General features: G+C 37.4%; 1 protein-coding gene across 1 annotated transcript in view; it reads right to left on the bottom strand.

Annotated features, from left to right (window-relative positions):
* Positions 1–1,642: 1,642 nt before the first annotated feature.
* Positions 1,643–27,033, bottom strand: part of LOC148956906 (innexin inx1-like) — a 31,023-nt gene continuing 5,632 nt past the window's right edge. Inside the window, exons 2-4 of the mRNA XM_089087690.1 lie at positions 10,830–10,952; positions 8,781–9,083; positions 1,643–3,558 (exon numbers count right to left, since the gene is read on the bottom strand). Of these exons, the coding sequence (XP_088943816.1) occupies positions 3,412–3,558; positions 8,781–9,083; positions 10,830–10,952 (573 nt within the window). The 3' untranslated portion in view covers positions 1,643–3,411. The remainder of the gene's footprint in view (positions 3,559–8,780; positions 9,084–10,829; positions 10,953–27,033) is intronic.

The raw sequence follows: 27,033 nt of genomic DNA, 5'->3' as shown, positions 1-27,033 counted from the left end.
CCTTAATAAACCTCAAAATGAGTTTTCTGGATACAGTGATATTTTGGCTGCTTCATATAACATCGAATTTCATTTTTTTTTTCTTTTATTCTAATACCCTTTACAAAATAGTTAAAAGTAAAAACATGCAAAAGTACAAAGAATTAAGATGCACTAGCAGTGGAGATCCAGGCACAAATTTTCAAATACTTAAAAAAACTAATTAAAGCAACATTAGGAAGAGACAATTAGTAATGCTTTAAGATGCTTACAACTCACTGGATAGAAATATGAAAGCAGTAACAAAGGTACCAACAGAGATGGAAATAGTAAAACACTCCTCTCTCTCGGTAGCCCCCAAAAACAACACAAAATTTAAAATTCAAAAGAATATGACACCTCTTGGCATGGACGTTTTTTTTTAGCTAAAAACCATTAAACAATAAAAAACTTTAATAATAACCATGAACAATAAGTAAATCATTACCGGATTTTAAAGCAGTGAATAAGCACAGGGTTACAGGAAAATCATAGGAATTTAAATCGTAGGACACTTATTGTTGATAAATGCTGGAATTCTGCCGAATTGCAAATGCAAAAAAAAAGCTGAGTACGTTAAGTTTATCGGCACTTCGAATGTTACCGATCTATAATACTGTTATGCTAATACACAATTTAGGCTTGATAACTATAGAGAAAGTTTTGCAAAATTAATAAAAGACAATAATATTCTAAAGATAGTCACAGTATTAATAAGGAAAACCATTCGCAAAAATAGGATGGAGATAAAACGGAGGATTGAGAGGAGTAGAGTGATGAAGACATCACTGAAGGATAAGAGGAGTAGAGAGTGATGAAAACATCACAGAAGGATGGCGATAAAACGGAGGATTGAGAGGAGTAGAGAGTGATGAAAACATCACTGATTGATGAGAGGAGTAGAGTAATGAAGAAATAACTGATCGATAAGAATAGTAGAGAGTGATGAAAATATCAGAGAAGGATGGAGAGAAAACGGAGGATGGAGAGGAGGAGAGAGGGATAAAAACATCACTGAAGGAGGAAAGGAGTAGAGTAATGCAGACATCACTGAACGATAAGAGGAGTAGAGAGTGATGAAAATATCACAGAAGGATGGCGAAAAAACGGAGGATTGAGAGGAGTAGAGAGTGATGAAAACATCACTGAAGGATGGCGATAAAACGGAGGATTGAGAGGAGTAGAGATTGATAAAAACATCACTGAAAGATGAGAGGAGTAGAGAGTAATGAAGACATCACTGATGGTTTAGAGGATTAGATCGTGATGATATCATAACAGATGTATCTCGAGAATACGGAGTATGGAGATGATAAGAGATTGAAAAAAACATCTCAGAAGTATGAACTGAGTAGAGAGTTATGAAGTCATCAATGAAGGAGTAGAGGAGAAGAGAGTGATGAAAAAATCAAAGAATGAGGGCGAGAAAACTGATGAGGGAGATCAGTAGCGATTGATGAAAACATCACTGAAGGATGACAGGAGTAGAGTGATGAAGACATCACTGAACGATAAGAGGAGTAGAGAGTGATGAAAACATCACTGAAGGATGTCGATAAAACGGAGGGTGGAGAGGAGTAGAGAGTGATAAAAACATCACTGAAAGATTGAAAGGAGTAGAGTAATGCAGACATCACTGAACGATAAGAGGAGTAGAGAGTGATGAAAACATCACAGAAGGATGGAGATAAAACGGAGGATGGAGAGGAGTAGAGATTGATGAAAACATCACTGAAGGATGAGAGGAGTAGAGAGTGATGCAGACATCACTGAACGATAAGAGGAGTAGAGAGTGATGAAAACATCACAGAAGGATGGAGATAAAACGGAGGATGGAGAGTGATGAAAACAAGTAGGTAACTTATATTGACGCACTGGAAGATTAGATTTTGAGATGCCCTGATTAAATGGAATGCGAATCTTTCCTTGTGGTAATATAACTTTCAATAACTAAAATAAGGATAGAAACAATGCATACTTCAAAACATACAAAAACAGATTTATATATTTAAGATATTCACTCTGGGGTTTTAAAAGATTCACGGATTATAAGAATCGAAAAAAAAATAATCTGATAGTGGAGAGTAATCACAAAGATATCGTAGATAGTGTATCTAAATGCGACAGAACAAAACAAAGGATGGCTTTGTAAGGGACTGAATTATGAATGATATTTAGGAGTAATAGAATCGTGGAGGATAGCATTCATGATATTGACACTGATTTAGGAGCTGCAAAAAAGTATTTTCAACTTTAAAGATAATATTATTTATTAAACACAGTTCTGTTAAAGTATTAAGTATACATTATTACAGGTTCAATTTAATAGACTAAATGTTTATAACCTTCTGACTAAGATGGCGTTTTTTATTTCACAGAGGAATTGAAAGTCTCGCAGCTTTAAAAGTAAATTATGTTAAAAATTGTTACTTTCGGGAAAGTTTATAAGTAAACAAGTACATTGCATAAACGCTTGAAATGAAACAACAATCGCACCAACGTTTCTTCGTAAAATTGATACAAAATTACGAGACAAAAGTTGGATTTCACCTATACCGTTAGGGAGCACAAGGGACAGCATGCTTATAATCATGAAATATCAGATAATGGTTTACGAGAAAGGATTTAATTCTTAAAAAAGACAGCACATTTTTACCAATAAATATCCAGGTATTCGTACATTTTACCATTATAATGTGGTTGAACTTGATTACATCACCCTTCAGTTCATGACATTGTGCTGATGTAGGCTACCTAGTCCTGGAAAAATACACCAGTAGACTTCTTAAATCAGCTTTTTGCTTTGAGACTTTATGTCAATTCGTTTCTTTCAAGATTTATACCATAATCGGCGCACAGAATTCCACTGACTGCAAATGTTAACTCAAATACGCAGGGGAGGGGATGTTCCAGACCCAAAACCCACCGAATCTCATTTGTCTCATGGTGTTTTTTACATTCGGATATTATCCTTCTTTTGGTGTACTCTTTTCAGATGTTCCAAACATTCCACTGTCCTAGGTAGTACAAGCAATAAAACGCATAGTAAAAGTATATATTAAATGTGAAAGCTGCGGCAATAAAGTAAACTAAGCTGCGGTAATTTTACGTCTTATTTTTTTACATTCTGTTTGTTTTTGCCCACGAAAATAGTTAGAAAACCCTAAAAAAAATAATAAAAAAAATTTAACATCAGATTTTACAATTGCCCTACTCCCATAAAATGTACGATGTTGGGTAACATAGCACCGACTAAATTACTGCAGCACAATTATGGTAAAGAACAGAAAATACAGCACAGATACTTCATAACTTAATAATCACCACTCTTGTAACTTCAAAAGCTTAAATAGCCCTAGACGAATCCCTCACCATTGAGTATTTTCACTGATATTATACAGCGTTAGAAGCCGCTGTTTCAACTTTCTTGGCGAGTTCAGACACAATTTCTCTATAAACAAGGGGCTCCAAATTTCGTCCTAAATTGTAAAGTATCCACCAGTCACCAAGATCCGTTTTGCGGGACAGGACATCAATTACCTATTAAAAAAAGATATTCAAGTAAATATGTCTGTTGAATGTCTTAGTCATACACTATTTATGGTTCCTGTGCAACTGAACGTTCGTTCAACTTACTTTTTGTGTGAGCCCTCGTGCAAACAAACCCTCGTTTAACACAACCTCCCTCTAACAAAATCCCTTTTTGAATTTAATCCTCGTTCACTTCAACCCCCATGAAACTGAACCCTCGTGCAACACAACTCCCTCGCAGCTCAATCCCTGTTTAACTCAACCCTCGTAAAAGTCAACCTTCATTTATCTCAATCTTCATGCAACTCAACCCCATTAACCCACTCCTGTTTAACATAAATCCCATTCAGCTTAATCCTCCTTAGATCAACAATATAAGTAGAAAATGGAATTCCGCCCGTTTTGTCGGAAGTGATAAGAATCGACTTGGTCTTTTTTTCATTCGGTAAACCTAATTTTACGCTGCTTGAATGTCAAACAATTCCTCCCTTCCCCAGCTTTAAAAGCCAATATTTATCCTTCTGTCTTATATATTTGAAATTAGCAAAAACTTGTCATACCTAGGGTCCAACCACACTTTAATTTCGTGACTGGATCAATAGCTGCAACCTAGTAGAGAAAACTTCGGCCCATAGAAGCCAGAAACTTAAAAACACGTTAAATAAAAAAAAATATGTGTCGTAAGAAAAATTTGCCGTTAATGTTGATTCAGAATTGATAGCTATTAGTCAGATTCGTCTTAATAGTAGCAGTTTATTGTAGAAACAATTTTAGAGGAATTTTAAAAAGAGCCAGAAACGCTGAGAAGTCCCCCCCCCCTTTTCCTTTTTTATTTCTCCAGTACTAATATGACATCTAGAGAGCTGCTTAAGGTCATTTAAAAACTAATACTCATGCTTACACACTTTTTATAATTTCGTTATGGTAACACCATCATGAAATACCTTATGGCACCAGAATGTAATTTTAATGTTAGAAGTATAAAGATTTGAAATCGCAAAAGGTCTACCAATGAAATTTCCATGATCAAAAACCCTAAAACTGATGTTTGAAATGCCCATCTTGAATAAAACCCCTCTCAGTCTGATTTGCAAATGGGAAGAAAGTTTAGAAAAACTTCCCACTGACAGAAAATTCGTTCAAATACAAATCTGATTCGTTAATGGAACATGGTATTTATTTCCATCTCATAACTACAATTAATCCCCAAAAAAAATTCTTAGGAATTTAAAAGAGCTTAATATCAGGACGTTTTTCTTTTTCTTTTTTTTTCATCAGTACTAGTGAATCACTCAAATATTGCAGGGGTGTTGAAATTGGCAGCCACCCTATCTTCTTGGAATCAGGGTTTTATTTCCCACATACCATAAAGGCGTACATTAACCGCTACATTGCATACTTCAATCGAACGTTTCAAATAAAAGACGGTCGATTCACTATTCTAAGTTGCCTTTAATCACAATTGCCGCGATCTTCCTCAAACGCTCTCTTTTTTGCAGCAGCAGCAGAAACTTTAAATCCCGTAAAACTTTTATTTCTTCCCTTTACCTTTCAATTTGTCTTTACCTTTCAATTTGTCTTTTATTAGACTAAAGACTAAATCCTATTAAAATTTAGGTCCTATCAGAGAAAATACAATTTCTACATTTAGAAGAATGGCCCAAATTCAGATATAATCCCCCGTCCTTATTCACACATCATAAAACAAGCTAATTATAAAATTTGATCAGCAACCAAAGCGAGAAGCAAATTTTGAGCTTCTAATCAGCGCTAGTTCTAACTTTCTTGGGCCTTGGGTGTAAATGGGGGTTGAGTTAAAAAAATGTTCAGTTGCATGGGGTTCTGTTAAACGGGGGTTGAATTACACGCACACCTATATTTACACTTATCAATAAAAACAGAATTAAGCTCAAATAAAATGGCAATAATGTTACCAATACATTATTTAGTAAACTTTGGTGTGTTCAAATTTCAAACAAATCTATTTGTTGTTTATCAATGAGAATGAAGATTGAAATCATACTATATGTACATACTGTATGTACTACATAGTGGCCTCTAAAACATCTAACACCCCAGGATTTCAAATTATTATATTAAAGGTCACCCAAGCACGTTCTCATCATTTGTATTGAATTCTTCAATAAAACTCAATTATAACGGTGTATAAGTAAGGAACACAGCTCATCTATTTAGCCTTTGCATTTTATATCAACAGCGTAGCATACACATAGCTTGAATAAAGAAAAAATTAACAGTTTTATAACCTTCAGCATTAAATTCAACACTTAATAGTACCAATATGAGGATTAAACTCCAGACCACAGGAGCTATGCTAGAATGTAATCACTATTTGTGGAAAAGTTATAAAAAAAAAAAAAAAAAAAAAAAAAAAAAAACCAAACAAACAGCATATCCAAATATTGGTCTGCGCATATCTTTGTACTGAGCATTCAGGGGTCATTTCGGAATTGGAGTTCAGAACTATTTTGAAAATGACTTTTTACAGTAATTTCACAAAACACATCTCGGTAATAGATAGAAACATATATTGTTGATTCTAGAAGCCACCATGATCGAGGCCACGGAGAGCAAGAAAAATCAACTTTTAACGGGCACTTTATAGATACGGTTATAGATGAATACGTGTTATCAGTCACAGTCCTTCAGGCCCAAATTTACTCAGGTGGAACACCTCAGGATTTGTTTCCTTATCTATTCAATTCACTCACTATAGTTTCCAAAAAGATCTTGAATCAATATGACTGAAAAGCCAAGATTAAATATATATGGAGACATATATAGTACATATAGCAATCTATACACATGGATTATTCTATATTTACTCCACAGTGACCTCTAAAACATCTAGCACTTTTAATTTTTCTTAAGACATATAAAGAGTTATTTTCTCTTATAACCTCTTTAGTAATCATCGTATTTTTCTCCATGTATGGTATGATAAAGTATTCCGACGGAACATGGACAATAAAAGCGAAAAAGAGCGCACCCTTCTTCCATTCGAAATGAGATGCCTATGCTGGATAGCGAAGATTAAATACAATGACCATGTCACAAATGAAGAAGTCCATAGAAGAGTAAAATCAACAGACACAATCCTAAACAAAGTTAGAAGACAACAACTACGCTGGTTTGGGCACGTCAAGAGAATGGACCCTATTCAACTAACCAAGATCTTCCTCGAAGGGACTGTTGAAGGGCGTCGACCAAGGGGAAGACCTCATAAGAGGTGAATTGACAACTTTGATCGGCAACATATTAAACAACTATCCAGAACTGGATCTGACCGAACAGAATATCGAGCACTGGTCCAGGAAATTTCGAAGAGTAGCCCCAAAACGTACCATTAGGATTTAAGTATGCGAAGTAGTAAGTATTTCCTTCCGTAAAACATGTTACTTCAAACTTACCTTCCGACTCTTTTTTGGATTGTTCAACTGCTTAAAGGGAAACTTTTCATTGGCTTATTACACGAGCAGATCCAGGATTTTTGTTCGGGTGGGGGGGGGGGTTACTAATTTTCGACTCGGTAAATAATTTCGGGGGAGGGGGGGTTCAAACCAGGTAACCCCTCCCCCCTGGATACGGCCTTGGGATGTTACCTTTTACAGGTTCAATGCGCCCATCATCATTACTAATAATATTACACATATAAGTGAGGTTATCACTTGATCAATTTTCTTATTTCTTATTAAACATTGCCTTTTCATTCAATTTAATTGCTAGTTTTAGATATTAAGTTTTCTTAAAATTATTTTTTTCCTATTCCTACACCCCAAAGCTCTCAGAATCTCTAAAAATCCATTCGTCTTACTATCACCTTCATCTAGGACACAACTCTTCAGCATAGTACAAATTCAGGGGTATTACCATGCAATATTTGAAATTTTTTTTAATGTAATTCGGAAACTGATATTGAAGTACGATGTTTATATTTTGGAAGCATATAATAATAAATGTACAGCATCTAAGCATATATAAACCAAAAACTTGGCAAGCAAGTGTAGTAATGCGAACTTAAAACCACCAAAAATTACTTCTCATTGCTGCAGTTACTGTCAATCCTCATTAAGAAGTAGCGTGATATAATTTGGTCCTCTCTTAAAGCACAAACACTAAAACAGGAAACTAAATGAAGAATCCGAGTAAAAAGCTGCGCTAAGGATGGGTCATTCCAAATTAGGTCCACCCCAAATTTTTTTTCGTGGCATCTGTGGTCGGAAATTTTTGAGAAACTTCTTAGATCTATTCATTTTGTAGATAGAATCAACCGAAAAAGTCTTTTTACACACCTCTATTGGTTTTGGGTTTACAGCTGTTCAAAGTTTTGATTTTGTTATCTCAACAAATAAACTTGAAACATGTTTCTTCAAAAAATTATGTATGTTTTCTATTATTTAAAAACTACTTATAATAAAACAGACTATCTTAGAAGTACAATGTGAAATACATTACTAGTGTCTTTTCCAAGATATTATCTCAAGTTAAAGAACGAATTTATCCTATTACGATGCGGGCAAGGGTGGGGGGGGGGTGGAGGATGCTAACTCTAAATTTTGGCGATTTTTTGCTTTTTCTCATCTTTTTTTTTAGCTTACATCCAATATTTCTGAAAAAACTGTTTATTCCTCCTAGCAATGCATCTGCAAGTAATCGCCATCTATTTTACACCAAAATTTAATTTTAAAGGTGGTGAGCATGCCACAAATTATCACAAAAATTAGCAGCTCCTTTTAGCCTAGGGTATTATCAGGCTTTATTTTGACAGTATTTCACTATATTTTGTTTAGATCCACTTAACAATACTTGTGGGTAATAAATGAATTACTACTTATCATTAAATACTGTCTTTTCCATATAGTGGATCCGTAACAAGCCAGTAAGTAGTGGAGACAGTCACCCACCCTACCTTCTTTCTGAACCATTAGTTTGAAAACATCATCTTTAAGTTGTGAATTAGCCCAGAAATAATAAATACGCGTTCGTTCACAAAGTCACAAAAAATAGTATCAAACTGAATGCCAGGATTCTGAATCTAAAATTGCTACCCTATTCCCAGCCCTAAAACTAATTAAATATTTTTGCCTTTGTAAAATTTCAAAAGTGCTGTTTTTAATAGAATATTTCCTACAGTAAATATATGGTTCTAAGGCAGCTAGCTAAAAAACAATGAAATAAAAATAATGATTAGCACATCCAGAACAACTTACTTCCCCAGGAATATATCTTGCTCTAGCACGAAGCATCTTGGGTCTCATTCTTGGCCAGACCAACAATACTGCTCGGTAGATAACTAGGCCAGTTAGCAAAAACCACAAAATTATAAACCAAAACCATAAAAATATATACGTCTTCTCATTGATTATATTCTGGGGCAGAACACAAAGGGCATCATGACGGGTGATTGTTCCTGAACTGCCATATTTATGAAACGTGCACTTGGTCACACGTGGAAACACGTATATCATCGGGTCAGATCGATTTTCTTGGTCTTCATCTGCATAACTTGTCACCTAAAGTTATAAAAAATACTGATAAAAATACAAATCAAAACAAATTAAGGTCAATATTTTTTTTTTACTTTCTAAAGGACAAAAAGACTTCGAAGTGTTAAAGTATTTTCACTAAAACGAGGAAGAATATCCAAAGTATTGGCCATTTAGTCTTTCTTATCAAAATAAGAAACTGGAACATATAGGCTAAAATAATTTGTTATACCAGAAGAACTGTAAAGTTTTTGAATATTTGCTATCAACTTGATTATTTACACTGAACTTAGGGCCGTAGCCAAATTTTTTTTCCAGGGGGGATACAAAAACAAAAAAATTAAAAGCCCAGACACAAATTTGAAGGGAGGAGGAAGTCAACCCCATAACCTCCCTGATGCACCCCTGACTGAACTAACCAGTTCCATAAAAATATTCATTTAAATTGCACCTAGAATCAAATCAATACTGCCCTTGAAAATCCGGGGATTTTTCTGTCGTTATTCAGACAGGACCAGTGGTACATTTTCCCAAATTCGTTTAGTCATTAGAATAACCAATCAAAAACAAAAACAAAATATTGAAAAAAATACACCTGAAACAACTATAACTAAGCAATCGAAACGTATCTGGTGGAGCCTTAATACTTTAAACACGAATTGAGCCGGTTCATATTTTTAATAACCCTATTTTCTTTAAAAAAAAAAAAAAATGAATAAAAGAACAGAAACAGGGTAATTATTTTTAGCCTAGCTTTTTTCTCCTTGTTTCTGCAAAAAAAAAAAAAAAAAAAAAAAAAAAAAAAAAAAAAAAAAAAAGGAAAACATGAGAAAACCTATTTGTTTTGACGTTCGCTCTCTGAGTCTTTTCCTGTCTTATTCTTTTTCTTTTGTCTACCCAAAAACAAAAACAGGCAATTCTAATTACTTCAAGCAATTTTACCATGTTTCTCATTCATATTGCTCTAAAAAGAATATCAGGTGCGGGATTTTATAACAATTGGTGTCAACTATCGTCAAGACGAGTTTTGGTGTAATATTGCAAACGAAATTAGTTTTCTTTCCATGACTTTTTCAATTTAAGTAATATATTTTGTTTTAACTAAACCGCCAGTAGTACTCAAACCGATTGGGGGAGGGGGTTGAGAAGCGGTCCTACTACCCTTCTTTGTGGTATTATTACATTTGACTCAATTATTCTCTGTCAATTCTGCTTGTTTCGGGTTTCATGTCTTACGGATGTACGTCATTTTAAGCTTTCTCGTCATTCTCCGTTTCTATTGAATTTTTTCTCTATGCTGAAAAATCTTATTTTTCTTATCAGATTATAGAAAGGCATTTTTTAAATCAGAACAAAAATCGTTTTTTAATGGTCAGCATACGTGTTTCTCCAGTTATCTATAACTCACCTCTAGGATAAGTTTAAAAAAAAAAAGATCAAGGATGGGTGGATATCATCCAAGTTTAAGGGACATGCAAAAAACAGGATATAGGCCTAATCGTGAGATTTCATTGGGAATCTGACCAAGGCCGTATCCAAAAAGGGGGGGGGGGTACCGGTTTTGACCCCTGAACTTTTTTCGGCTCTTAAAAACATGCTTATAACCCCATTTTTTATGCGTTAAAAAGTTTTTTTGTAACCCCCCCCCAAAATCATGGATACTCCCTCGGGTCTGACCTTGTGCATGTTACCTATAAAAAAGAAAATACGAAAGACGGCTGTGCTACTGTTTATAAATGATATTTAAACAATTAAATGGAATAATAAACTTACATAAACCCCATAGGAGAAGAACTGACCTCCAAGGAATCTATTCATCACATACATTTGAGCCATGACATTGACCCACGCTAAAGTTTCACAAATGAAATATCGAAGGGCGTAACTCGTGTGTTGCTATAACAAGTAAAATAATATTATTATCCAACAACAAAACCTACTAAGCCTACTTTAATTTAATAACAAAAAAAAAATAGAATATAAACGTAATAAGCCTAATAACGTTTACAATCAGAAAATTAAAGCCTAATAACGTTTACATTTACAACGTTTACAACCGGGAAATTAAAACCTAATAACGTTTACATTGACTAACCTGAACTTAAAATGGCTAAATTAGCACAAAATGGTTGTCCCAAAATGACATGGTGAAATACAGCTGAAAGGGTAGAATCTGATGGTTGAAGAGATGAAACGAAGCATAAGAATAAAGAGAATAATGCTAAGATAGTGTTTGATTTAAATTGATTTAGAAGTAGCTTGTTAATAAATTTGATTTTCCCAAGAACTATTAGAATCCTAACTTACTTTTAGATTTGAATGAATTTTGATACATAAAAATTTAGAATCAAACAAAAGTAACCCATCAAAAGTGACGAGCCTGGGAAATTTTGCCAGATTTTCAAAATGGTGGAAAGCAGGTAAAAATGGGCAAGTGCTAATCTCGTAGAAAATGAAGGGACACTTCTGTGCAGGTTTTAAACTGCAATCTACAAAAAACATAGAATTTTGCTTTTTTTCGAGAAGGAAGATCAAAGATTTATGCTTATTTATTTGTTGTTGTTTTTTTTCTACTTTTCCTCAAGAGTTATCACAGCAAATCAATAGTTATCACAGCAAATCACAGAGTTTTCACAGCAAATCACAGCATAAAACATAGAATTTTGCTTTTTTTTCGAGAAAGAAGATCAAAGATTTGTGCTTATTTATTTGTTGTTTTTTTCTACAATTCCTCAAGAGTTATCACAGCAAATCAATAGTTATCACAGCAAATCACAGAGTTATCGCAGCAAATCACAGCAAAAAGCATAGAATTTTGCTTTTTTTTTGAGAAGGAAGATCAAAGATTTGTGCTTATTTATTTGTTGTTGTTTTTTTCTACTTTTCCTCAAGAGTTATCACAGCAAATCAATAGTTATAACAGCAAATCACAGAGTTTTCACAGCAAATCACAGCAAAAAACATAGAATTTTGCTTTTTTTCGAGAAAGAAGATCAAAGATTTGTGCTTATTTATTTGTTGTTTTTTTTTACTTTTCCTCAAGAGTTATCACAGCAAATCAATAGTTATCACAGCAAATCACAGAGTTATCGCAGCAAATCACAGCAAAAACATAGAATTTTGCTTTTTTTTCGAGAAGGAAGATCAAAGATTTGTGCTTATTTATTTGTTGTTTTTTCCACTTTTCCTCAAGAGTTATCACAGCAAATCAATAGTCCTAGAATATCGGAACAGTCTTGCAAAAACAAAAAAAAATTGTAGCGTTCGCCAAGTTTTTCTTTAATTGCCTTTCTCTTCTTTCAAAATCTTTGACAGCAACCTAATTTGACGGAGCATTTATATTTGCATAATATGTTGAAACATTCACTGATCATGACATCCAATACATGTTGAAACCCTGACTTTTTATAACCTGAAGACTGGTATTTATGCCCGCCTATTGAAACTAAACATGCAACAGTTCAGGAGTTTCTAATATAAAACTAATGGTAGCAACTTTTAGTAGAAACAAATAAACTTATGAAAATGTCTTTTTAGAATTGATTAGAAAAATAAAATTAAAAGTCAAATTGTGCCTTCCAAAATCCTCTACAAGTTCGTGTTAATTTTATTAAACTTCTATGTGCCGTTCTCTTAGACAAGTTGAAATGGAATTTACATGAAAAGTACTAATTTAGAAAGCCCAGTAAAAAAAAGCAAATTCATATTATGTTGCTAGATCAGGGGAACAGATTAAACCAAAATTGATGCCTTTATGCGTCTGTTGTCGCCAGACAAGCTAAAAATATTTAACATGGAAGAGATAGCCGGGAATCTTTCTATACCGTTCCCCCTTAAATTGAAATTTTTAAGTAACTAAATAGAATATGACACAGCAAAGTGGCATTTTTTGTCATTTTGTTAAACAAACCATATTTAACCCGGTATTGTTAGAATAAGTTAAGTGTATGAGCATACGTATAACTGCTTCATGGAGAAAAAAATGCCTTTAATTTTATGTTCTAAATCTAAAAAAAAACTATAATTTGAAAGTTTAAAGTACCAAGGATAGTGAAAATAAAATCTAGTTTTCTTAATTTACAAAAAAAAACTGACTTATTTCTAACTATCATTTAAAAAAATCCGTTTTTATAGGACACATCAGTTGCTGGAAAATATTTCACAATTCATAAACATCAAGGAGGCACACTTGTGCCTCTATAAAGAGGCAACCCACCACAATGTTAAGCGATTTCAGGTCCTAGAGGTCGCAGAGAGACGGCAGTGATCGCATTTTGTAGCCCAAGCTCAAACTAAGAAACGTGCAAAATTTCATCCTCCTCTGACTTTATCTTCATGGGGTAAAGTGGGCCGGAAGTTTCGACCCTCCCACCACAGCCCCCCTTTAACGTTGTCCGATTGGGCTGAAATTTAGAGGTTAAGCTTTCCTAGGGCCCGGGAGCTTATCCTCGAAATTTAAGCTCCATCCTATCACTCCTTCCCTGTTTTAAAAAAACCAAATATAGCCACTTAAAATTCATTTCTTTTTCTTTTTTTTTTATCCACGCCTACAGGCCACAGTTGGCAACTGATCCGGGTGAATGAGGACTCATTCGAAGCAGAATTCGACCTGTTAGGGCCTTTTGATATTTTCAGACCGAAAAAATTATCCCCCGAATTTACATTTACGAAGAGCCTCGTTTTCCTATAAGAGCCCGCTATAAGCGGTCTCTTATCGTTTTCCTATAAGAGCCCGCGAAAATGCGGGCTCGTTTTCCTATAAGAGCCCGCAAGCCCGCAAGCTGTCAAATCAGCTAACAGTTAGTCAATCAATAATAAGTAATAAACTGTACAAAAACGTGCAGAAATTATTTGAAAAAAACTACGTTTTCTAAAGAGTTAAAGAGGCTGAGTTACAAGGTCGAACCTTAAAACGTACAGGGATTAGGAGGCACAGTTGGGGGGCTGCCGCCCCCAAACCCCCGCTTTCGCAGCCTTTAAATAAAAAAAAAGTTTTTTTAAACTGAAAGTAAGGAGCGACATTAAAACTTAAAACGAACAGAAATTATTCCTTATATGAACGAGGCTGTGCCCTCCTCAACGCCTCGCTCTTTACGCTAAATTTTGACTTTCTCACAACTCTTTTTTTAAAAAATAAAAACTTTAGCGTAAAGAGCGAGGCGTTGAGGAGGGCACAGCCCCTTTCATATACGGAATAATTTCTGTTCGTTATAAGATTTAATGTCGCTCCTTACTTTCAGTTAAAAAAAAATTTGTTATTTAAAGACTGCGAAAGCGGGGGTTTGGGGGCGGCAGCCCCAGCTGTGCCTCCTAATCCCTGTACGTTTTAAGGTTCGACCTTGTAACTCAGCCTCTTTAACTCTTTAGAAAACGTAGTTTTTTCAAATAATTCCATAAAAAGTCAAGTTTGTTTAATGTTAATGAAATAAAATAAAATAGGATGAATATATAATAGTTTATAAACAAATTTGGGCTATATATTTGCCCATTAGGGGGGGGGGGGTAAAGCATAGCATATATTAAATATAACCTAACCTAGGTACCTCCCCCCTAAATCCCAAAAAACAACAGTATAAATATAGTAAACACAATGAAAACTACACTTTGCATTGCATTTCTCTAAAGCGGTCTCTTGCAATTAACCCGTCTGGCGGGTTTTTCGTGACTAGTTTCCTTGTACATATATATAAAAGTGACCATATAACGCATCAGTACTAAATATAATAGTTTAAGAACAAAATTGGGTTATATATTTGCAAATTAGGGGGGTGGGGGGTAAAGCATAGCATATATTAAATACGTAACCTAACTTAACCCAACCTAGGTACCTTTTATCCCCCCTAAACCCCAAAAAAACTGAAGTAATTTTACCATCCATGTTCATTCAATCACTTATCATTGGTCATTGCAGACTAAAGAACAGGTTTTTATCTGATGTTAGCATTATTACTTCTCGCATGTTTATCACTTCTCGCCAGGGTTGCCGCCCTGACCTGGAAGAATTTACTAAATCGGAGCGGAAAAATTTACTAGATCGCATCTGTTTTTACTAAATACTAAAAAAAAGGTGCGCGTGCGGCTACGCGGCTATATATATATATATATATATATATATATATATATATATATATATATATATATATATATATATATATATATATATATATATATATATATGTAATGTTACCTTCTTGGAACCTTTCGATTCGGCAGCTTTCAGAGCGTGGATAACTTGATGATAGTAGTGTTGAGTTCAATAGAGGCTGCCATTTGAAGGACCTGTACAGAGTAGATGAACGGAACTTTATGCAACTGGACGGCAACAGTGGCAATATATGGGCAATATTACACTTTTGCCAGTTTTCCTTGTAGACCCACCTTCTTGAACAGGCGTTATTAGTGCTCTGTGCTGAATGCAGGTGGAACGAAATTCCGGCATGGTCACTAATCGGATCGTCAGTACATACTGTAACTGGGAGACCAGGGATGGATGTGGATGAAAGCACATGGTCAATATTTGACGTATGACCACTAGTATGGGTTTACGTAAAATCCAGCGACTTCGGCCAGATATTGTAAGAGGTTGGGAGGCAGTTTAGAAAGATATCAGACAGGATATGGTCCTTGGTAGGGTCGCAGTTGAGGTCCCCAGCTATTAGCCACTTACTCCCACTACGCTCAAGAGACTCCAAATGTCGTTCAAGGGCATCTGCTGCTTTTGAGAATTTCGTTAGAGAGACAGCATTGTTGTAGTTAGTGGGCATGTATACATTGATGAACTCGATTCCCTCAGCAGAGACACATAATAGATTACTGCTTCTAATCGACGGCTTACCCGATAGTTCCTTCCTAGCGTATATTACCAGGCCAGTAGAGATGACCCTAAAGGTCCAAACGGTACACCAAATATGGGCATAGAGTCATTAAGGAGAACACGTTGTTTATGGGGTCAATGACCTCTTTTTCCAAGGTCGATGTTGTTGTTGTTGTAAGTGCACGCTCTCAGCGAATGTCAAACACCTGTGCTGTCGACCTCAATTCACCTATCGTGAATCAATAATTCCCCTTAGAAACAACAAATTAGTTTCCCCTTTCTTGACAGATCAATCAACCAATGACATCATCTGTCAGACTTTAAAAATTTTCGCATAGAAACGATTCTCCAGGAATAGATCCAAGTCATTAATGTCTTTGCCTCGGAAAAAACTCTTTTGGTCGAACTCCAAAAGATATTAATAGCCAAAGGCCATGGAAACAATTCTCCAAGAAACATCTTAGCGATGAATTGTTTTAGCGCGGGAATCAGGTTTCTTATTAATTTGAAATGCATTAGCCCAGAGATGCTAAAAACAAAAGGAACACGCTGAATTACGTTTAGGGATTATTTGGGCGAAACTGTTTTAGACAGGTTATGGAACTATTTCGGCAAAACAGTTAGAGACATTTTAAAAGATGATTTTTGAAGAGATTTTAGAGGAGAATTTAATGGTGAAACTCTGTGGTCGTTATAATACACAAGTTTCATTTGAACAGTGTTGTGAGGTCCTCTAACCCAACCCCAAAGGGTTCCAATCCTCCTACCCCAACCCCGAAGGCAGCCCCCCGGCCGCACAGGCCCCCCCAGCTTACCCAGGGCCCCCCGGGCCCCCACACGGCCCCCCCCACCACCCCAGGCCAACCCCGGGCCCCCCCAAAGGCCCAACGAGCTCCCAAAGGGCCAACGGGGTCCCAAAAGCCCTCCACCGGTCCCCAAATGTCCCCCAGGCCCCCAACTGTCCCCCCGGACCTCCAAAGGCCCCCCCTGTGCCCCAGAGGCCCTCCCTGTGCCCCCAAAGGCCCTCCCCCGGCCCCCAAAGGTCCCCCGGACCAGAGAAGCGCCGCCGGGATGCGCCGTGGGCCAGGAAAGCACCGCAGGATGTGCCGCAGGGATGCGCCGCGGGCCAGGAAAGCGCCGCTGGGGATGCGCCGCAGGGCGCATCCCCAGTGGCGCATACACACACACACATACACACACACTAACACTAACACACACACACAAACATACACACACACAAAAAAAAAACTTACACACACACAAAAACACACACAAACAAACAAAAAAAAACACAAACAAACAAACACAAAAAAACGCAAAGACACAAATAAAGATACACACACAAAAACATACACAAACATGCAAAAACTAACATGCACACAAAAACTTACATGCACACAAAAACATACACACACACAAAAACTTACACACACGCACAAAAACTTACACACACACACAAAAATACACACACACAAAAACTAACACACACACACACACACACACACTTACACATTCACACTAAAACTTACATGCACACAAAAAATTACACACACACACACACACACACTAAAACTTAAACACATACACGTCAAAGATAACATACACAAAATCTTAGACACACAAAAACTTACACACACACACACAAAAACTAACACACACACTCAAAAACTTACATGCACACAAAAACTAACATTCACACAAAAAATTACACACACAAAAACTTACACACACGCAAAAAAACATACACACACACAAAAAAACTTACACACACACACACGAAAACTTACACACACACACGAAAACTTACACACACACACGACAAAACTTACACACACACAAAAACTTACACACTTACCATATCACAGTTTCATTGTCTTAATTTTTCAAATTTCATTTTGAATTTCTGTCGTGAAATGCAAGAGTTGGAATATTTCAGTAGTGACTTGTGGTGCTTTGCCTTCTCACAGTTACATTCTCTTGATTTTTCGAAGTTCATTTTGAATTTCTGTCATGAAATGCAAGAGTTGGAAAATTGGGGTCTTAGTCCACCAGCCCGAATGGTGGAAATCCACTAGCTCAGTATTGGGATCCCAGTCCACCAGCCTGAACGGTGGAAATTCACTAGCTCAGAATTGGGGTCTTAGTCCACCAGCCTGAATGGTGGAAATCCACTAGCACAATATTGGGGTCTCAGTCTACCAGTCTGAATGGTGGAAATTCACTGTTTAAGTTAGGTTAGGATACATTATATTGGGCTAGATTTTGTAGTATTAATAAAGTTTACAGGAGAGTAGGGTTAGTTTAGAAGAGATGATGTTATGTTAGGTTATGTTAGGTTAGGTTAGCCCATGTACGCTTCACTTAGGTTAGCTTAGGTTAGGTGAGAGACAGGCAAAAAGTTAGGTGTATGATTAGGTTAGGTTAGATTAAATTAGGTTAGGTTAAGTTAGGTTAGGTTAGGTTAGCCTACGTACGTGCGCGTACGTAGGCTAACCTAGCCTAACCTAACTTAACCTAACTTAACCAAAAAAGTTTTTGTGTGTGTGTAAGTTTTGGTGTGTGTGTGTTAGTGTTCGTGTGTGTGTGTAAGTTTTCGTGTGTGTGTGTAAGTTTTTGAGTGTGCGTGTAAGTTTTTGCGCGTGTGTGTAAGTTTTTGTGTGAATGTAAGTTTGTATGTGCATGTTAGTTTTCGTGTGAATATGTAAGTTTTTGTGTGTGTGTGTGTGTGTGTGTAAGTTTTTGTGTGTGTGTAAGTTTTGGCGTGTGTGTGCGTAAGTTTTTGTGTGTGTGTGTGTGTAAGTTTTTGTGTGTGTGTAAGTTTTTGTGCGTGTGTGTAAGTTTTTGTGTGTGCGTATGTTTTCGTGTGTGTGTGTAAGTTTTTGTGTGTGTGTGTGTAAGTTTTTGTGTGTGGGTGTAAGTTTTGTGTGTGTGTGTGTGTGTGTTAGTTTTTGTGTGTGTAAGTTTTTGTGTGTGTGTGTGTAAGTTTTTGCGTGTGGGTGTAAGTTTTTGTGTGTGTGTGTGTGTAAGTTTTTGTGTGTCTAAGCTTTTGTGTGTGTAAGTTTTTGTGTGTGTGTAAGTTTTTGTGTGCATGTAAGTTTTTGTGTGCATGTAAGTTTTTGCGTGTGGGTGTAAGTTTTTGTGTGTGTGTGTAAGTTTTTGTGTGTCTAACAATTTGAGTGTGGATATAAGTTTTTTGTGTGTTTGTGTTAGTTTGTGTGTGTGTGTGTGTGTAAGTTTTGTGTGTGTGTATGTGTGTGTAAGTTTGTTTGTGTGTAAGTTTTTGGGTGTGTGTGTGAGTTTTAGTGTGTGTGTGTGTAAGTTTTGTGTGTGTGTGTATGTGTGTTAGTTTTTGTGCGTGTGTGTGTGAGTTTTTTTGTGTTCATGTGTAAGTTTTTGTGTATGTGTGTGTGTGTGTGTGTGGAAGTTTTTGTGTGTGTGTAAGTTTTGGCGTGTGTGTGTGTGTTTTCGTGTGTGGGTGTGTGTGTGTAAGTTGTGTGTGTGTGTGTGTGTGTAAGTTTTTGTGTGCATGTCATTTTTTGTGTGCATGTAAGTTTTCGTGTGCATGTGTCAGTTTGTGTGTGTGTGTGTGTGTGTAAGTTTGTGTGTGTGTGTGTGTGTAAGTTTTGGCGTGTGTGTTTAAGTTTTCTTGTGTGTGTGTGTAAGTTTTCGTGTGAATGTGTAAGTTTTTGTGTGTGTAAGTTTTGGATTGTGTGTGTAAGTTTTCGTGTGTGTGTGTGTCATTTTTTTGAGTGTTTTTGTGTGTTAGTTTTTGTGTTTGTGTGTTTTTTTTTTTTTGTTCTTGTGTTAGTTTTTGTGTGTGTGTGTGTGTGTGTAAGTTTTTGTGTGTGTGTAAGTTTTTGGGTGTGTGTGTGTGTTTTTGTTTGTTTGTGTGTGTAAGTTTTGTGTGTGTGTGTGTGTGTGTGTGTGTGTAAGTTTTTGTGTGCTTGTAAGTGTTTGTGTGCTTATGTTTTTTTTTGTGTGGGTGTGTGTGTGTGTTAATGTGTTTGTTTTGATTTTGGGCCGTGTGTTTGTATGTGGTCGTGTGTGTGTGTGTAATTTGTGTGTGTTTTCTTGTTTGTATGCAAGTTTTTGTGCGTGTGTTTGAGAGTTTTTTTTGCTTTCTTTTTTAAGTTTTTGTGTGTGTGTGTGTGTGTGTGTAAGTTTGTGAGTTTGTTATTTTTTGCGTGTGTGTGTGAGTTTTCGTGTGTGTGTGTGTGTAAGTTTTGTTTGTGTGTGTGTGTGTGTAAGTTTTTGTGTTTATGTAAGTTTTTGTGCGCATGTAAGTTTTCGTGTGCATGTAAGTTTTTGTGTGCACGTAAGTTTTCGTGTGCATGTGTAAGTTTTTATGTGTGTGTGTGTGTAAGTTTTTGTGTGTGTGTAAGTTTTGGCGTGTGTGTGTAAGTTTTGGAGTGTGTGTGTAAGTTTTGGAGTGTGTGTGTAAGTTTTCATGTGTGTGTGTGTGTAAGTTTTTGTGTGTGTGTGTAAGTTTTTGTGATTGTGTGTAAGTTTTAGTGTGTGTGTAAGTTTTTGTGTGCATATAAGTTTTTGTGTGCATGTAAGTTTTTGCGTGTGGGTCTAAGTTTTTGTGTGTGTTTTTGTAAGTTTTTGTGTGTCTAAGCTTTTGTGTGTGGATGTAAGTGTTTTGTGTGTGTGTGTAAGTTTGTGTGTGTGTGTGTGTGTGTTTTTTGTGTGTGTAAGTTTTGTGTGTGTGTGTGTGTATAAGTTTGTGTGTGTTTGTGTGTGTGTGTTAGTTTTTTTGTGTGTTATTTTTTGCGTGTGTGTGTATTTTTTCTTGTGTTTTTTTTTATTTTTTTTGTGTTTTTTTTTTTTTTATTCATTTTGTTTTCGTTTTTTTGTTTTTGTTTTTTTTGTTCTTTTGTAATTTTGTTTGTGTGTGTGTGTGTGTAATTTTTTGTGTGTGTTTAAGTTTTTTGTTGTGTGTGTTTGTTTTTGTTTGTGTGTGTGTGTGTGTAATTTTTTTGTGTGTGTGTGTGTTAGTTTTTGTGTGCTTTTTAGTTTTTGTCTGAATATAAGTTTTCGTGTGCATGTGTAAGTTTTTGTGTGTGTGTGTGTGTGTAAGTTTTTGTGTGTGTGTGTGTGTAAGTTTTGGAGTGTGTGTGTAAGTTTTCGTGTGTGTGTGTATGTTTTCGTGTGTGTATGTAAGTTTTTGTGTGTGTGTGTAAGTTTTTGTGTGTGTGTAAGTTTTTGTGTGCATGTATGGGGACCGGGGGCGGACCTTTGGGGGACAGGGCGGGCGTTTGGGGCTCCTGGGGCCCTTGAGGATTGAGGGGTCTTTTGGGAGCCGGGGGGTCGTTGGGGGTCCGGGGGTGGGCTTTGGGGTGCCGAGTGGACATTTGGGTCCGGGGGGTGGACCTTTGGGGGTCCGGGAGACCCTTGGGGGCTGGCTGGTCCTTTTGGAGCCTGGGGGACCTTTGAGGACCAGGGGAGGGCCTTTGGGGGTCTGAGGAGGGCGTTTGGGGGATAACATTTCGAAATTTTTACTTTTGAGTTTACTTTTTTTGCGGCGCATCCCTGCGGCGCTTTCCTGCGGTGCATCCCTGCGGCGCATCCCCTGCGGCGCATTCCTGCCCCGCGGTGCCTCCCTGCGGTACATCCCTGCGGCGCTTTCCTGGCCCACGGCGCATCCCGGCGGCGCTTCTCTGGTCCGGGGGACCTTTGGGGGCCGGGGGAGGGCCTTTGGGGGCACGGGGAGGGCCTTTGGGCACAGTGGGGGCCTTTGGGGGTCCGGGGGGACAGTTGGGGGCCTGGGGGACATTTGGGGACCGGTGGAGGGCCTTTGGGACCCCGTTGGTCCTTTGGGAGCTCGATGGGCCTTTGGGGGGTCCGGGGATGGCCTTTGGAGGTCTGGGTGGGCCTTTGTGGGCGCCGGTGGCCCTTTGGGAGCTTGGGGGGCCTTTGAGGACCGGGGGCTTCCTTCGGGGTTGGGGTAGGAGGATTGGAACCCTTTGGGGTTGGGTTAGAGGACCTCACAACACTGTTCAAATGAAACTTGTGGTATTATAACGACCACAGAGTTTCACCATTAAATTCTCTTCTAAAATCTCTTCAAAAATCATCTTTTAAAATGTCTCTAACTGTTTCGCCGAAATAGTTCCATAACCTGTCTAAAACAGTTTCGCCCAAATAATCCCTAAACGTAATTCAGCGTGTTCCTTTTGTTTTTGGCATCTCTGCGCAAATGCATTTCAAATTAATAAGAAACCTGATTCCCGCGCTAAAACAATTCATCGCTAAGATGATTCTTGGAGAAATGTTTCCGTGGCCTTTGGCTATTAATATCCTTTGGAGTTCGATCAAAAGAGTTGTTTCCGAGGCAAAGACATTAATGACTTGGATCTATTCCTGGAGAATCGTTTCTATGCGAAAATTTTTAAAGTCTGACAGATGATGTCATTGGTTGATTGATCTGTCAAGAAAGGGGAAATTAATTTGTTGTTTCTAAGGGGAATTATTGATTCACGATAGGTGAATTGAGGTCAACAGCACAGGTGTTTGACATTCGCTGAGAGCGTGCACTTACAACAACAACAACATCGACCTTGGAAAAAGAGGTCATTGACCCCATTAACAACGTGTTCTCCCTAATGACTCTATGCCCATATTTGGTGTGCTGTTCGGACCTTTAGGGTCATATCTACTCAGGCCTCCGGACGGACGCCATGCCGTAGATCTTGCGGGCTGTATGAAGACATCGTGAGACCGGGATCTGTTTAGGAAGTTTGTATTCAGTCCAGAAAGCATATGCTCCTGGATAAACATTACGTCATAAATCTGGAGAAGATCGTCTATGGCCTTTTCTTTATTGCGACAACCATTGGTATTCAGACTAAGAGCTTTAAGAGACATATTCATTGCTTACTCTTGTTTTTCAGAATCTCTCTTAATTTAGGGCATGTTAGACTGAAGCAGACATGAAATCCTTCGCAAGAAACGCATTTGGGGTCTTCGTTGCATGGCGTGTCTTTGTTACTAGTGTGAGATCCAGCACATCTAGAGCATCTGGGACTGTTCTTGCAGATTTCAATGAGATGGTCGTAGCTTTGATATCTGAAACATCTTCTTGGGGCCTCCTTGTACTTCGTTACCCGGAAAAAGTCGTATCCAAGCTTGATTCCGTTAGACATGGCAAAGTTCATGGTCAGTTTATTTTTGAAAGTCAGTCTGACCGTTTCGCTTTGTCCGAAGCGGAGAGCTTCCTCTACAAGGCCTAGATTATGCTTTACCAGTTCATTAGCATCCGCATCGACGGAAAGTCCTCTTATTATGCCAAAAAATTCTTCTTCCCTTAGTTTGCACTTTATGCTGTTTTGGCTGCCACTTGGCAATTTTGCGGAAAGGACGCTAGGGGCCTCACTTCAAAAAGCTTTGGCTTTTACAACGTCACTGAATTTGACTTGAAGCTTATTATTTCTCAGTTGCCTGACCCCTTGTATGCCATCTTCAGACTGCAGTTGACCAAATGTTTGTAGTCTAGTTAGGGGGTCCATACATGGAGCTTCTTCGACGATTATAGTACAAATCCGTTGCTCGTTGTTTGCTGCTGCAGTAGCGCCAATGTCTGGGGAGGCAGTCGATTTAACACCAGTCGTATACTGCTTGACCACGAACATAGAGCTCTTCAGATCCCGTATTTCTCCTAGCAGGATAGAGAAATTGCTCTCGGGGACCTGTGGGACTTGGGAAGGATGAGTGATGACAAAAATTTGGAAGTCGGATGCTGTTCCGGTCGCATTCAGCTAGCAAATCCAGGATTTCTGAAGTCGCTGAATCTTTTCGCCGGAAGTGAAGTGTCTATTTATGAAAATAGGGGACTGCTTGTCTGTCTCTGAGACAGACAAGCAAAATTGTAAATTGTAAAACAGACAAGCAAAAATTTCATATGTTTACGATAATTTTTTTCCCTGAATTCATGGAATATAAAAAAAAGTTTTGTTTACTATAAATCATGACTTTTTACTAGTTTTTACTAGATTTCGGGAAATTTACTAGATCCTCTAAATTTATTAGATTTTTTTTTAATAGATCTAGTAAAATCCTACTGACGGTGGCAACCCTGCTTCTCGCATGTGTCCTGGATTTTAGCACAGTAGCCTACTGAAAAAAAGGAATATTTTCTTTCTAAAAAAGCAAATAATGGCAGGAAAGACAACATTACAAATAAGTTTTTCCAAGTTTCTTTTTGTTAGAGAACCTTTTTTTAAGTAGATTAGAAGTAAACGAGAAGATAATTTCATTTATAAGAGACAGAAATGGTTAAAGTTAAAGATAGGAATGGGGCAGCAATTAGCGATGAGAAGGGGCGTCCCAAAGGGGGGTGGGGAGCGGCCCCCCCCCCAATTTTTTCGCATTTGGTAAAATTTTTGCCAAAGGCAAAAATTTCGGCAGAGATTTAGCAAAATTCTTGATTTCTGCAGAAAATTCGGCATAAATCAGGTAGCAATTTGGTCAAATTTATGAAGATCGCCCCCCCCCCAATAAAATGAGCCTCAGGACGCCCCTGGCGAGAAGGAAAAAAACTAAAGAGATGGGCCGAACATTTTGAGAATTTGCTTAGCCGAGATAGAGTAACAGGAAAAGATATAGAGAAAAATGAAAAAGTTTGTGATACGTTGGATGTGAAGGAAGATTTGTTTTATGAGGGGAAATTAGAAACAGTGCTAAAAAGATAAAAAAATAATAAGGCTCTAGGTGCTGATAGGGTGGTAAATGAGTTTCTTAAATATGGTGGCTCTGAGGTTAGAATTAAGTTACTGGAGATTATGAATATGATTTTTGAAAAAGGGGAAGTACCTAACGATTTTAGGAAAACCTTAATTATGCCACTTTATTAGAAAGGTGATAAAAGTTAGTGTTGTAATTATCGACGCCTTTGTCTGGTTTCTGTATGCGGTAAATTACTTAGTAATATGATACTTTTTAGACTGAGAGATGCCGTAGACAAAGTTTTAAGAGAAGAACAGTGCGGTTTTAGGAAAGATAGAGGATGTGTCGACCAAATTTTCAATCTTAGACTAACAATTGAGAAGTGCCTGAGTTTTCAAATACCTTTGGTCCTCAGTTCTATAGATAATGACCAAGCGTTCGATTCTGTTGATAGAAGAGCTTTAGTAAAGGTTTTATCCTTGTATGGTATACCAGACAAATACATTAAAGTTATTAGGGCTATGTACGAGAATAACACTGCTGCGGTTAAGGTAGGAAATGAGCTCAGCAGCTGGTTTTGTATTAAATCAGAAGTTAAGCAGGGTTGTGTTCTATCCCCCTTTATATGGATTATTTTGATGGACTTTGTCTTAGGGAGCACAGGAAAGGCAATGAGAGACCACGGAAGCAAATGGGGAGGAAAAAGTCTCCTGGACTTGGATTATGCTGATGATCTAAGCATCCTAGATGAAAGTGTGAGCCAAATGAATGAAGTTTTAGAGGTTTTGCGAGTTCAGGGTGCTAGAATAGGTTTGAAAATGAATGTTAAGAAGACTAAGTCACGAAGGCTAGGAATAAGGGAAGATGAAAAGGTGACAGTGGGTAACGAAACGATTGATCAAGCGGGAAGCTTCACTTAACTTGGTAATATTATTGGAAAAGATTGTGTGAGCATTGAAGATGTCAATAGTAAAATTACCAAGGCTCAGGATGTTTCTTCACAGTTAAAAAAAGTTTGGAAGAATAGAAATATAAGTCTGCAAATCAAGAATAGAATATTAGAAGCTACAGTGATGAGAGTGGTCAAATATGGCTCTGAAGCATGGACGCTCCGAAAAGCGGATGAAGATTTGCTAGATGTTTTCCAGAGAAATTGCTTAAGGATTGTTCTGGGTACCCGGCTGACTGACCGTATTTCAAACAATAGGATATGCGAAAAATGTGGTTCAATACCCCTCTCTAGGGCTATAATGAAAGAAAGGTTGAGGTGGCTAGGGCAAGTTGTGCAGATGAAGGATGATAGATTGCCAAAGATTGTTCTTTTCGGCCAACCGTCTAGGGCTAAACGGAAAGCAGGTCGTCCTCGTCTGGGGTGGGAGGACGTCATAAAGAAAGATTTAAAGGAAATGGGAACTTCGTGGGCGGGTGTAAAAAGGGAGGCTTTGAATAGATTGGGGTGGAGGAGGAGCGTGCGTAGCTCTGTTGGCCTCAGGCGGCTTGGTGCTGCGATGAGTTGTTAGTAGTAGTAGTAGCATAAGAGACAGAAAAATTACGCCGCTCAAGCTTCTCTGGCCACGTTTAAACATGGACGAATCATATTCTATCGTTTTATCAAAAGAATCCCGTCAAATTATGCAAAAAGCAGCTATTTCCACGTTTGGTAATTCTGTTTTCCAAATATGATGTCTGCTTTCTATATTCGCCATGTTCTTCCAGTACTGTAGGCTGCAGCCCATTATCTGTTGGGGATGAGGTTGAAAAGCCTACTTTCCATTATCAGTTGATACACCATTGCCTATATGTGCATGAATTTTTATTTTGGTTATTCCTTTTCTCGGTTCTTAGCGTTATGTTTTTGTGTGCACAGTAGCACAGTGCACAGTGCTTGCACAGTAGTGCTTGCACAAGTTAATTGCTACTATTTAACTCTCTAAACTTGCCTCACTTGGCAGATATTCCTGTTATAAGCTTTGTTTTCCCATTGATTGAGGTTTTAATGACATGATTCCTATGACGTCAGAAGGATTTTAAGCCATGTCAGTAGGTTTTATTCACATTCAATGATTAATCTTACAGATTTTTCAAACTTTATGAATCAAGATTGAGTGTTCCACGGTTTCTCACCACTGATCAAAATCTATTATCATCTTCGCAATGAAAAATATTATGTTCGAATTCTTTTACTCCCTCTCTATGGTCATATTTCATTCCTGTAACGGCGAGTCATATTGCATGATGTCTTTAACAACTCTTAGCTTTTTCAAAAAAATTATTAGAAATTTATTACACCTTCAAAATTGTTTTCTGTTTTTTCCTTTTCTCTTTTTTTCGTGGGATTCATCGGAGACAATTTAATTTATTCATTCTAATTATTTTTGTATAATCTTTTAAAATATAATTACTGTACTCTTTTCTCTTCCTCTTGTGACTTTTTTTTTCTCTGCATAAGTGAATCTCACGTCTTCCTTCATTTTAAAAGGTCAAGGAGCCTTTTCGGCA

This window comes from Artemia sp. Qi Xiang Cuo, chromosome 1, assembly GCF_049724085.1.
Source record: "Artemia sp. Qi Xiang Cuo chromosome 1, ASM4972408v1, whole genome shotgun sequence".
NCBI lineage: Eukaryota > Metazoa > Arthropoda > Branchiopoda > Anostraca > Artemiidae > Artemia > Artemia sp. Qi Xiang Cuo.
The sequence above is the reverse complement of the archived record's forward strand: the minus strand, read 5'-3'. Positions and strand labels throughout refer to the sequence as shown.